The following is a 20,464-nucleotide window of genomic DNA, read 5'->3' on the forward strand; positions in this document are numbered from 1 at the left end:
TTCGCACATGGAGAGGCGGATTTGGAGTACGAGTTTGCGTTCCCGGCTTAGCGGCTGGGAAAAGGTTCCCTCCCGTTCGCGGTGAGTGAGTCACCCTGGCTCCGCGGGGCTCGGTCCGTCTGTCTGACTGACTAATGCCGACACGCTGAACAGAAAACCGTGGGCGAGTGGAAAAACCGGCCGGGACGAGTCGGCCGGCGCTCGGAACCGGAGCCTGGGTCAGACGCAGGGCAGGAGAAGGGAAAGACGGCCGGCGCTGACTCAGAGCGTGACACGCTCGAGGCTCTGGCCCGTCGCCCGGGCCACTCCCGCGGGTGTGGAGCGTGGCTCCCTTCCAGGCTCCTCCGCATGGAGCCCTGGGGCTGGAGAAAAGAAAAACGCCTGCTGCACTCAAAGATCTACACACATGTAAGAACCCCCCCGAATACACCTAAAGGCGGAAGTATCCGAGAGTTGAAGGAAACGCGTGTAGTCTGACCAATGCTACTGGAACAGGGTTGATTTAATTTTGTTCTCATTTATCGGACTCCAAAAGATAAGTTCAACTGCTCCTCGGTTCAACAGTTCAACAAAAGGAACTGCAAATGTCTATATGATCGCTATCTATCTATCTAGGAGGTGCCTGCGGGCTATATAGCATACAATGATAGACTTATCCTGTATCTTGTGACAGCACTGGTGTATAAGCGAGTGACTACGGGATGCAGGTATCCTAGGTTGTCTATGTCTGTTAGGACTCTAAACTGCTAAGTGTGCAGTGGTGCGAGTCAAGAGGATGCAGGTTCAAATTAATACAATTTATTCAACAATGTGCAATGCAGAAATATAATTATGTGGAAAGGTGCAATATGAATGGCTATACGCGAATGGTGAGCAGGAGGTCGTATTATCGAGTCTCCTCAAACTATTCCACATTTCCCTCTACATACCCAGGGCTTACAGGAAAAACAACTCATCAAATAAAGAGTCACAAGACGGCGGCAACAACAATGGCCCTGTTAATGTTATCTCTGTATGTCTAACAAATCTGGTTAACCTTTGTAGCACAGCTGGATACTGACTCACAGGTAACTTGCATTACCTGTGGTTTATTCCTACAAGATCTTTATTGAGCAACCAGGGTACCACAACACCAATGACACCAAACTATTTCCCACAACACAAGCTATCTAGAAGACACTAAACACTGTAGGTGGAAAACCCTTGATCTATACAGTCGTATTTCAACTCAACAGTTCTGGGAGCATTCCACTGAGGTGGCAGAATTGCGCAGAGGCAGCACAATAATGGGAGCAATAGACCTGTATTGACAAGCACTGTCTTTTCATCAAACCTTGCTGATCCTGTGTCAACCTGGTCAACACAGTTGGTTTCCTTTTGGGGGTCTGCAGAGGCACACTTGGGTACACATGCCGTTGTCCTGGAAGGCTCGACAGCTCTGGCAGGTCTACGACTGATCCGGCCGGACACGGAAAAGCTAGTGGAGATGCTGGACTCCTCAGAGCGGAAAAGGAAACCCTTGCAGTGGTGTTTTAACATTCAGCAGGATGCTTAGTGTGAGGCTCAGCGGTCACACAGGAAGTGAAAAAAAAAAAACCCTCGCTGCTGTCAGGTCCTAGCCAGAGTGAAGACAGTGCGTGACCGCTGGGGGGTGTGTATGACCGCAGTGTGGCCAATTCACAACGAGTGGGATATGACTGCATGGAAACGGACCCTGGGTGCGAGAGCAGTGCATGACCACAGTGCAACCAAATCAGGGTATGACCACAGCCAGACTGCTTTGGAGTGCTAGTGGTGTATGATGGCAGTGTGACCGACAAGGCGTGCTTCAGCAGGGTATTCGCATACAGTCCAGTCAATTCTGAGTACTGGGTAGAGGTATGACAACAGTTACCAACTTACGGTGCCAGAGCAGGGTATGACCACACTGCAACCAACTCTAATTAGGAGGGGTAGAACTGCAGAGTGATGGATTCAGGTGCTAGAGCGAGGTGCGGCCACAGACTGTCAGGCATTACCAATCTGAACCCAAAAAATGACTCGAGCCGCAATTCCACTTCAGGCAACAGACCTGAAACAACAGGGCTGAGCCCATGTCTTTACCCAAGGTAGCATTCCTGTTTGTGGGCACAAGGCGCATAAAAGTTGGAAGCAGAGGGAGCAGACCCTGGTCATAGAGCGCCAGCAGTCTAACTTTCCCAGCTATGTATCTGGGGAAATTAGCCGAAGGCCGTCAGAATACCCCAGCTTGGGCAGACTTCCAGGTGCTTTCATCTCAAAGGCAGATGATGCCAGCTCCCCCACTACAAAGAGCAGGTAACGAAGGCTGTATTACACAATCTGTTTGTGAAAATTTCTTGGCCGAGCAGAACGGCCATGAAGCCAGCCGGGATGAACCCTGTAAATCACAGGGGGGCTTCCACAGCACCGGGAATAGGGAAGGCCTATAGAAGCGGTTTGTGGAAATACTCCATGGTAGGTGAGGCCAGTTTCAGAGGGGGAAGAGAGCAGTGATCAGGGACCATCTTTAAGAGCTGGTCCCCACTGCGACTTAGAAAGCAGTGCACCAATCTTCCTCATAAATACTGACAGGGTTAAAAAGGGCCCACGCACAGTGTCACTGTTTTCCAGGGCTTCATTTTTCAGCGTGGGCTGTGTCACCTGCTGCAGAGCTTTTGTTGTGTTACACAACACTACACTAATTACTATTCTGAAGAGTCAACGCTGCGATACTGAAGGGTCTCATGTCACGTAAATTGCAGTGTTCGTGCCACGTCCGTCGATCAAGCTTAGGTCTGTGTTCAGTGAAACGGCTACATGGCCATGGAAACAGCCGTCTTGGCGCCCTTCCAGGACTCCCAGGAAACGAACGAGTTTGATGGAAGGACACAACTTGGCCTTCCTCCTTCATTGAGAAACCACAGACCTGCATCTCTGCATGCAGGATAGAATGGAGGGGTCATGAAGGGAACTGAGGACATGAGGAAATGAGGAAATGACTATTCTCAATTCAGAGATGCATTTTAAGTTTGTCTTACTTTTCACGGCTAATTATATCACATTAAAAGTTTAGCAATGGGTAACAACTGGGTAAGCAAATAAATACAAACACAGTGCCTGCCCCTCAAAACAAGGCACCACAGTGCTGGTCAGACTGAATCTGGCGCTGGGTCTTGGGAGTGATGCAACCACCTGCGCGACCAGCTGGGATATTAGATTAGGGAGAAACCGTGTCAAAACTCCTCAAAATGGCTGCACATTATGGCAAAAGAAACAGCCAGAGAATACCAAATTACTTCACCCAGGCCATCTTTAGTCTCTTCTCCAGTACACGGTAAAAACATCTCCAATCCTGCGTGCAGATAATTACAGTAATGAGCCGTTGGCTGTAAGGCTGGCTGATCTTTGACTCCAGCCTCCCACGCGGTGCCATTACACTGCTGTAGCCGGGAGCTCAAATAGGCTGCACCTGTGGGACTCCTGCTCTTACCACTTGTGGAAAACACAGAGGCTCCAAGAGTAGTAGTTCAACTGGCACTGAGATTTATAACCACACTTAAAGAGCAGGGATTATTTTAGGGCTAAGAATAATGTGGCTCCATGCCCCTTGTTGGACCAGGGGTCAGAGAAGATTGTAATTGTCAGTTGACTGAAGAGCAGTTGAAGATTGTCGGTTGCGCTGATTTGGTTCAGCGCATCGACGTGCCCTCCGCCTCCGGCTTCCAGCTCGTGAAATAGTCGAGGAAGCGCAAGACAAATAAAGTAGTCATTATGCGCGCCGTTAAAAGGGAGATGAGTTTCTTCCATTCCTGCCATTACATTCTTCAGATGATCTCAGGCATCCGGGATGCAGGGGAGGGTGCTGGGTTAAAGACTGTGAACCACTAAGAGGTTGATGCAGATATTACGCGCAGCTTTGAGAAGATTTTCACCGACTGCTCCTCTGCAGAGGTTTGGCGTCCTTATCTTTCGCAGGCTACGTTCTCCTGGGAGCCGCAGGTGGACGCATCTGAACCGGGGGTTATCAGAGAGCAGATGGAGGCAACCGTTCAAACAGGCCATGAGACAACGAATGTGGAAGTCACAGTACTAAAACTTCAATACGCATTCACGAGAACCTAATTAAACACAGCACATGGCGCATATACATAGAGCGTATGAGCAGATGAGGCTGCTTTGACATGAATTCAGCGCACTGAAGTATACGTTAGGCTACGGGTGCACAAACTGTAATTGTGCGCGGCGTACCAACCACTTAATGAGCGGAGTTAAACCTCAGCTGGTGCTGGCGAGCGAGACTGCCCTACCCTTCAAACGCCCACGCACCCCAACATTTCCGCGCTGCAGCGCTGGCTGCCAACAGCGTCAGCCCCACGCCTCCGTTCTCCTGTCTCAGTCACTACGCCAGCGCTCCGCATCTCAGTTTTCCGCCCGGTTACTCCACAACGTCTGATGCAACAACGGCGCAACAGTCGGCCATCTGGAGTAGACTGGCGGGTTAGGGACGCAATCAGATATTAAATCACCCCCCCCTCCCCCCCCCAGACCTCAGACAGAATGACCAACAAATGTTCAAGCAGTTTTGCTTTTGGTTTGTTGTTATAGCAGCGGCTAAACCAGCCGGCGGAGAGCGAAGCAGCCCGTGGGCGAAGAAACCCAGTGTCAGGGCAAATGACGCTCAACCGCGAGGTGCGAATACTTCCTCATTGTCCTCAGGTACATGAAGCCTCCAGTGGAGTCAGAAACCATTTCTGGATCACGTCATTATCAGCACATTGTGAGCGCGAATCAGACCTGGCACAGCGGCAGATACCAGCCCGGGGAGCAACTCCACAGACTGGAGCTCATCGGAGAAGCGCATTCTCAAGGGCTGTGGTCTTCACCCATTCCGCCCACCTCCTCGCGGAGCACGGGCCACACCCGGCAAACACGCCTCGGAGGAGTCGGCTCTTTCTGATCCCCTTTCACTATCCCGTTTGAAAGGTGAAGGGAGCCGGGGCGATAGAGCTAGGCTTTGCGCGTAAGGAACTGTGTTCGCGAAGGGCGATGCAAACCGGGGGCCGCATTTGAAAGGGCGACCAATCCTTAGGCTCAGGTGTCTTGTTACAGATGGAATGGCTGACTGCTTTTTTCCCCATCTTCTCCTGTTTTGTCAAGATTTCAGTATCGGAGTTCTACCACGTAAAAATAAATACTAAGGAGAAAATGTTTTTAAATGCAGCGGAGGCAGATTGCCAAACCATTTTCCTGCCAGGAAAACAATTAATATTGTCAAATTCAGGCAGCGAACCAAGTGCTAGAATATCTGGATCACTATAAAAATAGATTAAATGGCACTTGTAGTACAAGAGCCTGAATGTTAGCATTTAACAAATTGGCAATATTTGCTTACATATAACAGTGGGCCAAAATACTACAACTGTCACCGATTACATTATAGCTAATTGGTTGGTGTCAGGAATGAGACGAGCATGGATTGGCACCTGCTTCAAACAATAAAAATGGCACAATTTTATTTCAGAAAAGTGAGACAGTAAGACAGGTTGGGGGGGGGGGGGGGGGCTACATGGGCACACAGTGGGTGAATCATTCCTTCTGCACAGCCTTGTTAATCCGAGGTTTAGTATTGCAACTCTAGCATCATTTCTAAGCTCACACTGAGTCACTCTCTTACTGAAACTGTACAAAGGTAAAAAATTTATCTGGGGGAATTTTCCCCTCTGGGCCCTGGACTGTGGTGACAGAACCATCCTCATCTCAAGTTAATGACCGTGTGTACACCAAACAGAGAATGCATTCCTCAAAGGAGTGGCATCCCGCACATCACTTTTCATGGCTAGCAGTCAACACTCTGAGCGCTGGCAGCAGAGTACACTCTGGGTAACCACGACAACTAATAGCTATCCCATGATGCTTTGGGTAGCTGCCTCGCTGGCCTGCTGTCACTGAAGAAAAGCTCTGGTGAAGAGGCTTTTAAACAATGTCCCAATGTCTGCTGCAAGACGCTCCAGCAGACCCGCGGAGGAACTCGCTTAATTATTGATCTGGCACTCAGTGCATTAAGCAAACCCACGAAGCAAGGCTGCCATCCTATCTAAGTGCCAATACCGTAGCTGGAAAAGAAAAGACAGAGCCACAAATAGCCACCGGGCTTAATTCCCATCACTCAAGATGGAAGGGAATCATTCGGTAAATCTGTATTTATCTCTACAGTGCAACATCTGCTACCCCACACGCAGCGAAGCTATTCCAGCACCATTAATATCAGCCGGAGAGCAAATCTAATCATCTATCCTCGCTCAATACTGGCGAGGCCGGTATTCACTGCCCTATGCAAAAATACATCAAACAGCAAGCAGGCCAAATGCTGAACAGCAAAAGGAATTGAGGACAGCCGTTTATTGGGAATCTTTCATCGCTGGTGCGAGCGGGGAACTGTAATACCCAAAGCGTGTGGAATCCAGCACTGTTTTTCCACACGCTTCCCAAGTCCTGGCCGTCTGCCAGAAATGAGAAAATCTTCCACCAGACTCCAGCCCCCAGCTTGAGAATAAAGTGTTTATTACCAAGATGAAATCATGCTTTTCAGTTTTGGTTTTCTTATTACACAGATCACACTCAAAAGTATACTTTCTAACATCATTCAGAAAGCAGCATTACTTGAAGTTAATCATCTGTAATAACTTCAAGTGCAAAAAGACAATCTGGGGGAAAAGTATTGCTAAACCATCTGTTACAGTCCCTGCAAATACAGTCTATATTGTTCATCATAACAGCATTTCTAAACGATTAATGCAATTTATATATTTTTATTTAGACTTGGTGACTGTAGGCTATAATGCAGGCTTCCTGAAGATATTTTGAAATGAAATCAAAGCAATGCCACAAACTGAAAATAAAACTTCTATCATAATTTGGGTCTTTAGAGAGTAGGATATGTTATGGTGGAGGCTACAGAGAAAGAGTGCAAGGCATTTGGTAGGCCCTCTAATTCCTTAAGCTCTCTGGGGAAGCACTCAAGAGCTGCTTCTTGTCAATAACATCAAGCAGGCTAATGGACAGACAATTCTTCCCCAGCCTCAACTACCCATGTAGACATCACAGCTTTAAACATAAAGGCATGCAAACATTTTTTGGGGGAAAGCATAATATGAACAGAGAATGCATTATAACTATGTAAAATTGATATACTTTTTGGGGTTCATATGAGCTTTTGGACATCCAGGAAAGGTGTGCATTCCAAAAAGGTTCCGTCTCAACTGTACTACAAATGCTTTATGTCTTCTTTATTGTCCACATGAAGTGCCCATTTTAATTTCCTGGTGCAAGTGTGCAATACTAATGTTTCTTGTTCTGTGAGGCCAGCGATACTAGAGGCCTTCACAGAACCCACACATCATGAGCCCACCATAACCAACAGCAAGACACAGCCCTGTTAAATCTGTGACCTTTGTCACTAAGTATATCAGGGATATCTCTATTAACAATGTTTATGACCAGCAGTATAGATAGAGATTGTTCATTACTCATTACTAAGCACCTGATAAGAAAGCAATTTGATTACTTTCAATTTAGAACAATGTTATCCATTCATTATACAGCCAGAATCTCGCGATTGTAAAGATGTAATTCAGGCATAAATAGAGGAATCGGGCCAGGTTAAGAGTAAGTACCTAGCTACAGAATCATTACTCCCTGTGGAAATTAAACCGGTAACCTTACCTACAGATAACCATGTCACTTTAGCGACTGTATTCGCGTCGCAACTTAAAGGTGCAGGCTAAACAAACAGCTAGCAACCTTTACCCTCGTCAATGTCAAGATTTCTGTAGGTATTAACGGCATCAAGATTACAGATAACCGAAACATAGCGTTAGTAACAAGTAGGGATAACTAAACAAACGTCTACTAGGTTCCTTCAGCGTTCCATTGGATTGTGCTTTGATTTCCTAAGACGTAGAAACGTATGCCATAATGAACAGGGAGATCTTTACACGTAACAGCAAGCCAATGACGGACATCCACACCATATTCAACAAGACAAAAAGTTGCGAGCAGCAAACAACTAACGTTACAGTTTGGTATACAAAGTTAGCAGGTTGCATTCAATTCGATACTTATGACATTGAACTAACGCTAATCGGCGGAAAAAAAACAAACAAGAACACCTCATTTAAACTTGAATCAATTATGATTAATACAAAAACCTTGAATACTTTGGACAGCTCTGTAATAAAGCTACATCCTTCTTAACTGAAAAATCAGTTAACTTGCGAATGACATGTCTTATCTATGTAGCAGCTGGAAACAGTCAGATTAGGTGCATATACTTCATATTTACAATGCAGTTTAAGTTCTCACCATGAAGACTCAGATTCTGTCATCCTCAAATCCGGACCTTTTTTTATCCACAAATAGCAAACAATAAGTTATGAACTCTCTTCGACTCGGAGTAGCCTTCCCTTAACACATAGCATACAAACCCGAAACAAAACGCCGAAGGACAGATGTGTTAGCGAGCTAGTTTAGTTTCGTTGTAGCTTTCGTTGTGTCCAGGAAACAGTCCCTTTAAAACGGGTTTATTAAAGGCTCGGGAGAGGCGTGGCGACAGAGAAAGACTAGAACAGAACGCCACCCTGTGGCAACCCATAATTTAGCTAGCATACCTAACGTTGTCAACGTAACGAATTGGCTCACCGGCGAAACGCCAACAGGAATCTCTTCTGCATCACCATCGTTGCTTCAGCCATCATCAATCAGTATGTAATCTGCTAACGCCACGGGCATCTAGCTAAATATTAATGTTGAAAGCATAACAGTCTTATGGTTTTCAAGATGAACTGCAAAAAGAGTTCCTCGACCCCATTAGCTAGCTGCTATCTTTATTTGGCTAGAGTAAGGTAGGTAGTCTGGTACTGCACTATGGTATGTTAATTTAGCCTAACGTTATGCGTGCCACAATGTGGGAGATTTAAACATATCTAGCGATACAGAGGTTTCCAGGCCAATGTGCCAAGTAAATGTTCACGAAATGACACCCAGACAGTAAAGTCAAGTTGTTCTCGATCAGACAAATGCCAATAAAAATGTTATCAACATAGCCACCCAATCGAGTTAGCTAGCTAGCTAATATTAACGTTATTTAACTTGCGCTATAGTTTTCGATATGCTAGCTAGCCATCTAGTTAGCAAGTTGCCTAACGTTAGCAAAATGACAGCAGGCGCATATCCGGGCTAGCATCTGGTTCATTTTGGCTACTTGTTAGTTGGTTTGTGTCCCATCTTAAAATCAACATGCATAAATGCAAAAATGTCACTTGCGACATGTGGCTAGCCATTGAGGGTCAAAGCTAACTAGCTAGCGAAGATTCACATTCTAATTCCCGCGGCTAGCTAAATTAGCTAGCGCCACGTTCAGGGACGTAAATGACCGTTTTGTTACACGAGCTAGTTGAACACGGCACTACTGAATCCAACTGGGTAGCGTGTGAAAATGTAATGTAATTATGACTTTGCTACCAGCTGCATACATTATTGCATCGAAGACAGCGCTAACGATTTTTAGATAGCCAAACCAGAAACCCAGATGTAACGTTATTGTCAAGCTTCAGCGAGTGAATCACAACTGAATTTACCTCACTATTACAATATTTCCCTCCTCCTCACTGATGGTCGACCGAGGTGTCCGCAACTTCATCTTCACCTATTCCAGGTTGTATGAATTCCCTCTACTACTGTTTGGTTATGTTGTCAAAAAATCCTTGTTGTATCATCTGTTCCTTTGTATAGACGTAATGTTAGTTAACTGGAACCAAATCTCTTCATTATCCAACCTAATGGTCCACGTCGCTGAAAGAAAGGAGCCATTCGGTACCACCTTCGATTAAAAGGATTGGAACAGACAATAAAAAATCCCACCTACACCACACAACTACTGGTTAGCGGGTGCCTTCAATCTCACGAATGCACGAGATTTATTGGATTACATTCTCAGCTCACCCCGCCTCACTGAATGCGTCAGAACTATGCCAACCCGACCCCGCCCTGCATGTCATATCAGCGGCTTATGTTTCTGTATGGCCGCGCTCATTGGACGCTTTTGAGAACGCTACTCGTCTTTCCGCCGAGATATCGTATAGGCTCAAGAACAGTCCCCGCCCAAAATTCACTGGATTTTTAGCGCGCCCCTTGATTGTCATGAAGCTTCGGTCTCGTAGCCATGCTATTGTCCATGAAGGAAGACAGGCAGCTGGAGCAAGGAGCAATATCGACATCCACCTTGCCAGCATCGTAGATGCTGCATGATATCAATAATTGAAACATGCTTTAGAGCTGGATATCACCGCACATCTCCATAATAGCAAGGACAAAGAAAGGCGTGCCGACGCAGGTGCCAGTATCGTAGGCTACAGAGCAGCATCACCAGCACGGATACACTTTGTTACCGGGAGAGAGCCTGGTGCCATCAAAAAGTAGCTTTCAGTTGGCAATAGAACCCTGTGATGGCGGTATATGTTTCCAGCTAATGCACTGTTTACAGCTAATACAATGTTACAGCAATACATTAACCCGAATCATTTATCATTTGATGTAACTATAATTTGTAATGCAAACCTAGTCATATATTGTTGCTGTCAGTAATGGCAATGACTTTCATTTTGTATTTTAAAATATTATAGTGTTTTTAAATGCTGAGTATTCTAAGAGAAGGTGTGTTTTGGAGCATGATTAAATTTCCACGCAAATGGTCAGTGCAATACAAATGCATTGCTTCTTCTCATTGGCTTTGAAGTGTTAGGGTGTCTCTAAAATTAAACATGCTTGCTGCCTTTGATAGCTGAAGTCATGCTTTTAGAGAGTTGTATTGCTGCTGAAATCCAATTCAAGTTAATTCTGTAACTCTGAACCTGTAGCCATGTTACTGTAGAGCCTGTCACCTATGTGAAATAGCACATTTGATCTGCACCTTTGCCTGTGCATATTCAGCCAGTTATCAAGGGCAACTGTCTCAAACAGATGATAAAATATAATATGTTATGATGTCACCTGAATGTAAAAAGAAATAGCTTCTCCCCTGCATTGTAAAGTTGCAGCCGTAACAAACTGAGGTAATGAGGGGGCGACATGGCTCAGGCAGCAAGAGCAGTCGTCTGAGCAGTCGGAGGGTTGCCGGTTCGATCCCCCGCCCGGGCTGTGTCGAAATGTCCCTGAGCAAGACACCTAACCCCTAAATGTTCCTCACGAGCTGGTCGGGGCCTTGCATGGCAGCCAATCGCCGTTGGTGTGTGAGTGTGTGTATGAATGGGTGAATGAGAAGCATCAATTGTACAGCGCTTTGGATAAAGGCGCTACATAAATGCCAACCATTTACCATTTAATACAACTTTTGCACAGTCTGAGAGAAATGGGTGCCATGACCAGACTGGCCTGGTATAAACTCAGATTTTGCTGAGGTTGGTCTGCTGTAGGTTATTTGAATCTGAGCCAGCCAAGCTCTCATGGGGCACAACTCTTCTCTCGAAAGCAACTGTAATTTTCTATTCCAAGTGAGAATTTCAATTTCAAAATGGCAAATGACAAATATGTTCTTTGTTTGTCACGGATATTCGAAGCAGAACAAATTAAGTGGCCTTAAATGACTCCCCTCAGCCTCCGTGGCATTCAAACCCTTTGGTGTTCTCTAAGGAGCCTGGGCAGGCAGTGCAGGTCAGAGCACAAAGATTTTTATCCTCTCTCAAATTCTTAAACAATGGCACATTGTTTAAGAATCTTTGTGCCATCTGTCAGACCTCAGAGCAAAGGTGTGATGAGTGGGTTTCCTTGCAGCTGATCTAAACATGCATAATTTACAGCGACTTCAGCAGCCCTCTCTTGACACAGACAGGCCTCAGGCTGCATCCAGCTGGCCAGCCATCACACTGAGCTGTAAATACTTAATTCAGTGAGGAACAGCAACCCACTCAATCAAAGGCCGAGGGCTCCTTTGTGATTTGCCATGATGCACATGCCATACAGCATACTTAGCCACACTGATATTATGGCACGGTTCCAAAAGAAACAAAATATGTTTTTGTATGATAAGAGCTAGTTTTAAATCCGTATAGACATTTAAACAAAATACAACTTGATTTCTTCAGTTTCTTTAACATCCAGTTTTGACATTTTAAGAAGCTTTTTTCATACAATCCATTTATACAAGTGTCCAACGGAAATGGCCCACGTGGGAACAAAAGCGATAACCTTACCGTTATAATCCCAGTTCCCAAACCAGTTGGTTACAGTGCCACTTTTTGAAGTGTCAGTGAAGAAGACATGACCAATGACAGCAGCAATTTCAATAAGGTATGGGTCACATTACAGAGTATCACGTTGATTGAATAGCCTTCTGTAAAGTACCCCCGCAGGAAACAAGTCATTTTCCTTTAAGTTGGAACATTAATTCTTGGCAAACAGCGGACTGGTGAAAGACTGAGGGGACAAATCTGTATGTAAAAAATTTACAACAGTTTTACAAGTGTTGTAAAACCACTGTGGTAGAATCCACACCCCTAAATTGTAACTTTGTGGCATTTTAGCTTTTCATGAAAAATATACTGTCTGAACTGCAGCCAAATCAGTCATTGATTTACATCACTGGTTTAATTACATTATAAACTTATGGTGAACCCCTGTCCTATTTGTTGTGTTAATTACTTTGGTGGAGAGATTTTTGGCTCAGCTTTTGACACTTATCTTCCACTTCGGTCTCTGCTGGCAGTATATAGGTCAATGTGTGTGTGTGTGTGCCTGTGTGAGAGAGAGAGAGATAGAAAGAGAGAGAGAGAGAAACAGAAATGGCTGTCAGTGGGAAGCTGTCATAGTGCTTTAGGCAGGGACTTAGTCCCTGGCTATTTCAGCCATTTCAGCCCTTCGTGATGTTGTCCCTGGGCTGCACAGGGAGTTCATGGCACCTGGGTTTGGTCCCAGGCGAGAGGCAGGATGTCCTCTGGAGGGGGGAGCGTGTGTAGGAAGAGGCTGCCGGCCCAGTCAAACGCACGCTCCTTCCCCCGCTCACCTGGCGGAAGCCCGTCCGTGTCCCCTGCCAGACAGCCGTGGGTCACAGCCCCCCTGTGTCTGTGCATAGGCAGCCTGTGAACGCTAGAGTCAGGGAGCAGAGATAGCAGCTGCTCACACCATACCTGTGAGTAGACACTGTAGCTGAGTGGGGCACGTTGCCCTTTACACACGTTTCTCTTGTGACAGAATCAAGAATATCCTTCCTTTAAAAAGGCATGTGGATAGTTCTTTGCTGTCACGCTAAAGACTCACACATATCAGTTTACTGGCATCTCAAAAGCTTAAGGGGACACCATTGTTGCAGTCTTTCATTCAAGCACAGTTTCATTTGTGTTTCATTCTACAGCATTGAGAGCGGCCGGAAGTTCTTTGTGGAGTTAGAGTGGCACCCATAGCTTTAGTTTATGTTTTCTTTCACAATTCTTCAGTGAACAAAGATAAAAGAACAATATGCTCATCCTAAGGAGTTCCTTCATCAATAATATTATGCCTTTAAACTCAACATTACCAGCTAAAAAGCAGTCTTGCTAGAATTTTTACATTATACTGAGCAGTAGTTTAATGTAGTGGATAAATGCCTGTACTTAAATTTGTGGATTCAAAGGGCTGCTATTGTACCCTTGAGGAAGGTACTTAAAGCTAATGGGTACTGTAAATATCCAGCAGAATAACTAAATGCAGTGGAATATAAGCAAATCTGATACTTTTCATAAGTTTACAAAGACACCTCAAGGAAGCAGGCAAGACAAACTGATGACCCTGTGACTCATGACTCTGTATGGGGCACATCTCTACACACTTTGGGAGATACGTGGGAATATCACTAATAACATTCAAGCAAAATTCTTGATTTAGAAAATCGAATAATTCACATATAGGTTGGAAATAGTTCAGCAATATTGGACATGACTGGGTGTGACCAATGAGGCACAACTTAAAACTCAGAAATGTTTCCCTGAATGGTTTCCCACTCCAGTAATAAACATAACAGCTACCTTGGTTTTTGATGCATAATGAGACAAGTGTTCTTTTTTTCCCTCCACAGACAAAGTTTGACTGATTCAGTGATGACAAAACTCTCACCAAAATGGTTTTGTGAAGAAACCATTTCACTTGCATTGATTTGGACGTAAGGTCAGGACAAAATTGAATCATAACAGCATTAATCAGTAATTTTTCCAGTCAGGATTCAGGGCTAATTATACCTGAAACCTGAAGTGCAGTCAGCACTATCCTGGACCCAAGTAGTCTCACATGTGGTTGAAGCATCACAAGGCTGTCGACAGATCATGTATTCGGCATTTTGATGTTTCTCCAACTTACCTCCCCCACCCCGCACACACACACCCACACACACGCACGCAAACACACACACGCACACACACACACACACCCGCACACACGCACACACACACACACACCCACACACACATACACACACACCCACCCACACACACACACACCCACCCACACACACACACTTACACACACACACACAGTAATACCGCGGGTACTTACTGGTGCTGGTGCTGTATGTGCGCACAGTGGTGGCGGTGGGCGGGGGCGAGTCTGAGTCCATGGAGGCGGTGTCGTCGTCCTGGGAGCAGCCGGCCTGGATGGCGCGCAGGTAGCTGTGGCTCCGCGAGCGGAAGCAGGTGGGCATGGGCAGGTCCAGGGGCTCGGGCCCCTGGGAGTCGCTCTCGCAGAACACGGCCTCGGAGCACGTCTCCTCGTACCGCTGGCTCACCTGGAGCTCCCGCACCTGGAAGGACATTCGCTGGCTGAGGAACGAGGGAGGAGCGTGACCGTGTGGCTTCCATGCTACAGGAGTATCGCCCCTAACGTACAGGGGTGTAATCTAGTCCTGCGCTGTGAGACTACAACCGCACATCTTTCACAATGCCATTGGCTGATTCCCTACTCATCTCATAGAAGCAAACGGCAGCCTTTAAAGTTGTGATTGTCATCACATTACCTTATATTAATTTAGTGAACGCTATTGTCTAGATCACCTTGTTGTTTAGAAGAACATAAGTGCACTAATCTGATTTAAATAAATTGTAGAGGTTAATGTCTGACCTGACTACCAACATTCCTAGACAATCTAGTGTGTGTGTGTGTGTGTGTATGTGTATGTGTGTGTGTGTGTGTGTTTGTGTGTGTGCATGTGTGTGACTGGAGCACTAAAGTAAATTACATATGCTAAGCAATAACCAATATAAAAGTCCTGAATTCAATTCATTCACAGAAACACTCTAACCTGAAATAGTACAAAGGATTTATGTGTTAGGGGGAGGGGCTGACAGGTGGGTCTACAATTCAGGTCTGAATAGAAGTGATAGTGCTTTCCTTGTAGGGTCATTCTTTATTAAAAGGTACAAACAATTCTCTGGAACTCTCCCTCAGTTAAAGGTTTGGTTTGACATTGTCCAATTCTCGTTGATGAGCAAATGCAGGGAACACAATTCATACTGCAGGTGTAAGACACCCTACAGAGCCTATAGTAGAATTAGGTAATTTGTTCCAAACACTGCATAGCTCATCCTATCTGTTACAATATCCCGCTCACCTGTCTGAAACATCGGGGCAGAGATGCACTGAGGTCCAAACAAATAAGACTGAATTCCTAACCAGTTTACACTGGGAATATACACACTTTACTCAAATGTGTTAAGTATCTAATTAAACAACTGCACTATCTTCAGGACTGAATCATTCAGTTGAGGAACTGTGTTGTGTAGAATTGGTACTTATATTACACTATTTGAATTCACTTATATTACCAAGAAGTTAATGTAAAATAATAAAACAAATATAACTGCGACCAGGCTCAGTTTAGCATCATAGTACACAATCATTTTGGAAAGCTTTTAATTACATATGCATTTAAGACCAATATAATCTAATTTACACCTCCATATTTTCAGTTAACAATTGTATCTGTGACAATATGGCCTCCTGAGGAAGACCAGGCAGCAGTTTGCTCAGAATGCCGAACTGAGGTATATTTGCTTTAGATTAATGAGAGAATAAGATGAGCATTCAAAATAAATGGACCAATTTTCACTTTATAGCTCCTTAGAGAAGCTCAACATAAACAAAACTGGCACTCTGGCTTGTGCAATTACAGGGTTGCTGTATAATTAAGAGGCTGTGGTACTGCACAGTGTGTGTGCGTGCGCATACGTGTGTGTGTGTGTGTGTGTGTGTATGCGAGTGTGTGTGCCTGTCTGGAGGAGACTATTATTATTCAGTGCAAATTGTATTCTCCTTGACAAAAGCTGAGCACAAGTGAAAGTGAAACATCATAATGGAGTAAATCATAGCCTGAGTGCATTGTTTAGCGTTCACTGCTCTGGAGCCACATGCAGTGAATTTGTCAATGTCAGCAGATTGCAACAGAGAGGCTGCAAATGAGAAAACAGAGTTTGATAACACCCATGGGAATCCCACAGAGCCTCGGCTCAGCTGAATCAACAACGCCCCTAACTAACGGGGGTGACCTCACTGTTCAAACGCCTCGCCTGCCACATAAAAGCACAACCACAAAACAACACTTGGCCTCTATTTGTGGGTCAACAGCGCTGTAACCACAGGTGTGCTGTAAAACAATAACACTGGTTTTGAATCCTTTGAAGACACATACAGGGAAACATATCCTGGGTCAACTTGTCTGTCCCCCATTCACTCCCCCTTACACTCCCTGTGTGTTAATATTTCCCCCCACATTCATAGGCAGGATTTAAACGCCAGGACGGTGGTGGGGTTAGTACATCTCAACAGGGTGTGTACAGGTGCTTGGGTACACGCCCTCGACCTTTGGTGACCCCTGCCCTAGAGTATGTCATCACATGTCAGTTAGGACTGGGAATATAGACACTGGCCGGATCCTGCTGACCTGCAGCCATTGTGTGTTTTAGAAGACCTGTTGGCTGTTAGCAGCCAAACACGATTTAAAAAGTCAAATGTTTGAATGACAAATGGACTGTATGGATTGTGTGGAGATACAGAGGACGTGTGCACTGTTGCAGACCCAGAGAGGGAAATGGTGGAGTGGGGGGGGGGGGGGGGGGCATAGTAAAGACTGCTGATGACAGGGCTATAAAGAAGAAGGAGAAAACCAGCCTTCGGGACTACAGCATCTGAAATGACTTCAATACCCCTTATCTCAAAGGTGACATATTGATCCAGAATGCAACACAGTCTCCGAAAAGATTGGATATCAAAACAAGTGGATTGCACACTGCCAATGCAGCACATATCCAAAAGTGTCTTTCAGGGCTAACATCCTGTTAAAAATATTGTTGACCTAGCAAACTCAGGATTAGGTAAAGCTGAATTTGCAAGATATGTTTTTAAATTCCTGTGAAAATAATTCCCTGCATATAGTATATCATACGGCTTAGATGGATATTAGACAGCTAGCATTTTCTGAGCTCATAATCCTGTGAACTCATTTTCAGTGGTCACAATGTTACCCTGAGAGGTACCACACAAACTACATGCCGTCATCTCACAACTCTCCTCAATATAATTTTGACCCAAGTTTGGTATATCATATTGTATATTTAGACTCCTAAAAGCATCATGGGAGTCACTGCTTAAGTAAAATCAAATGTTATTACAGGAATTGTGTTAGAGTGGGTTCAAATTGGCTGCAAGGCAGAAAACGTATAGGCAGGGATCAGCAAGGTACTATGAGACGTTGAGTCATGAGGGTTGATTGCTGGACCTTTGCTCTTCCGTAATTATTCAACTGATCTTGATAGGGATGTTTGTCGCAAGTTAGTTTCTGTTTTACTAAGATCTACTTAGATGATGCAAAACTTTGGGTTTTTGTAAACTGGAATCTACTAATTCAGTACAATTGAAACAGAAGTCAGCACTGGGCAAATACCAAGCAAATTATGCATTAATAGTCCTAAATATAAAGTTCTGAATGCAGGTGATAACAACAAAAGGCAAGAAGGAGCAAAATATAATGAGTTCAATTTGAGAAAGACTTTGATGATCAAAGTCTATCAGATATAGGTATGCTGTTGCAATAAAGAAGGCCAGCAAAATGCGAGGGCTGGTGTATTTATACACTCAGTGAGCACTTAATTAGGTATTTATTAGACTTCTTCTTTCTTTTTTAGATTTCTGCAGCTGTAGCCTATCCACTTAAGAGTTTTAACACACTGTGTGTTCAGAGATGCTCTTCTGCATACCACTGTATGCCCTGTAATGTGTGGTTACTTCCTTTACTGTCACCTTCCTGTCAGCTTTGACCAGTCTGGCCCTTCTCCTCTGACCCCTCTCATTAACAAGGCATTTTAGCCTGCAGAACTGCTGCTCACTGGATGTGTTTTGCTTTTCGCACCACCCTCTGGAAACGCTAGAGAGTTATCAGCATTTTCTGAGATATTCATCCACCATGTCTGGCACCAACAATCATTCAAAGTCACTTAGATCACATTTCTTCCGCATTCTGATATTTGGTCTGAAAAACAGCTGAACCTCTTTGATCATGTCCGCATGCTTTTGTGTCTTTAGTTGCATATTGGCTGATTAAATATTTGCATTAACAGGCTGGTGTACAGGCCTACCTAATAAAGTTCTCAGTGATTGCATATCAGATTAAGTTATGCTGATGCTGTACAATTCATCAGACCGCATTTTGCTGTATGCAGTTCACTGATGCAGTTGCTGATCACCACACAATAATGACATAGAGACTCTTGTTGACAAACAATATATTATGATAATATGATAGTTACCGTACGACTCAGAGGGGACTAATGCCCCTGGGAGGTAATCATCTTTTAAACATTTGCGCACTGAAATTGAATTTATCATGTCATTAGTGATACGAAACATTCATGTATTCACCAAGACCTAACAGATTCAGTCATTAGTGCAGTTTGTTTGAAGTGTGGAGAAAAGTGTGGTTTAGATTATAATCAAGCAGAATATATCTTTTTAAAGCAACCATTTTCCCCCTTCCACCGGTTTGCAACGGAAAAAAACAACAAAGGATAATTCTTTCTGTTGTTATTGTACAGAAGGCAACACTATGGTCAGAGACCAATGTCTGTGTAATTACTGCAGTGACACTGTCACAGAAGAGCAATGGGCTGTTTTCAGGGTGCTAATTAGGCTCCTCAGTAATGCTGACCTTCACTGTTCACTGACTTACAATGAAAGGCGGAGAGTAGTAAGAACTCGAGAGTATTGGTGTTTGAGTCTTTAAGTGGATAGTGGTGCGATTCATCATTTTACCGGGTGCGGGCTTTTAAATTATTCTTATACTTTAAGAAAAAAGAGGCAGGTCTGACACAGAGCTATTTTGGACTGTGCATTCAGGTCACGTGCAAAAGAATGTTAATTATTGAGTTTTTAATTTGCAATGACATGATACAGCTGGAGGTCAGCAGTGGTCAGTGGTCAGTGGTCAGTCCCTTTTCCGCTGACAAAGGCAGAGCCCAGCTAGACCTGGCTGATCAGGCTCTCCTACTTTTCCATTTGACTTCCTGGGCTGTAAGGTGTATCAGGTAGTGGCTACCTGGTGCATTGATGGGAGAATGGTGTCTCAAACAAACCTGGTGAAACCTGTTCTTTATGCTACAAAGGACTTTCAGTCATACCCACATTTTCGGGGGATCAAATTGAGGAAGGCCCTTAACCCTGTATTGGTCCAATCAACTGTACGTCTGCCAAATGCCATTAATGTAATGTAATATATGTGGGAGAGACAGAACAGGTAATACAGAAAAGGCCAATATGAGGAACTGAAGGAGGTGTGGCCCAGGTACTGTACACAATCTGACCTGTCTTTAGGTAATCATGTACTATACACATACTCAACCGGATCAGGTAATGAGACACAATATACACATTAACCTGGCTCAGGTAGTAAGGCACTGCACAGACACTCACCTGGGTTCAGGTAATATGGTACTGCATGCACACACACACACACACACACACACACACACACACACACATACACACATGCACATACTGATCTGGGTTCAGGTAATATGGTACTGCACACACACATATACACATACACACACACACATACACATACACACACGCACACACACACGCGCGCGCACACGCACACACACACTCTCACCTGGGTTGTACAGCTGCTTTTTCCCAGCGTGTTGCAGCCCTGGGTGAAGTCCTCCTCCTCCTCCCAGCGGGGGAAGTCAGAGCTCACGGGCCCGCTGATGCAGTCCAGGTTGTCCAGGCTGCGGTTGTTGGAGAGTTCCCGCAGGGAGGGGAGACAGCTGTGTGGGGAAAGGGCCCAAAATTATCCCCCGAAACACCCTGCGACCTCCAGGATCTGTTTTAACTCACTGGGATCTTTCTTCTGAACATCCCCCCGCCTGCATGCCAAGCCAATGAAGACGAGGAAAGC

The 20,464-nt window shown here is 44.8% G+C and overlaps 1 protein-coding gene across 4 annotated transcripts in view; it reads right to left on the reverse strand.

Annotated features, from left to right (window-relative positions):
- dlgap4b (discs, large (Drosophila) homolog-associated protein 4b) overlaps positions 1-20,464 on the reverse strand; it is a 46,710-nt gene that overhangs the window by 21,040 nt on the left and 5,206 nt on the right. For 2 of the 4 annotated variants that reach the window (XM_061220666.1, XM_061220665.1), the window contains 2 exons: positions 20,177-20,333; positions 14,575-14,818 (listed from right to left, as the gene is read on the reverse strand). In XM_061220666.1, the coding sequence (XP_061076650.1) occupies positions 14,575-14,818; positions 20,177-20,333 (401 nt within the window). Of the gene's footprint in view, positions 1-12,646; positions 12,655-14,574; positions 14,819-20,176; positions 20,336-20,464 lie in introns of all 4 variants that reach the window. The other 2 variants (XM_061220668.1, XM_061220664.1) reach the window with 2 other exon arrangements.

Source organism: Conger conger, chromosome 14, assembly GCF_963514075.1.
Source record: "Conger conger chromosome 14, fConCon1.1, whole genome shotgun sequence".
Taxonomy (NCBI): domain Eukaryota; kingdom Metazoa; phylum Chordata; class Actinopteri; order Anguilliformes; family Congridae; genus Conger; species Conger conger.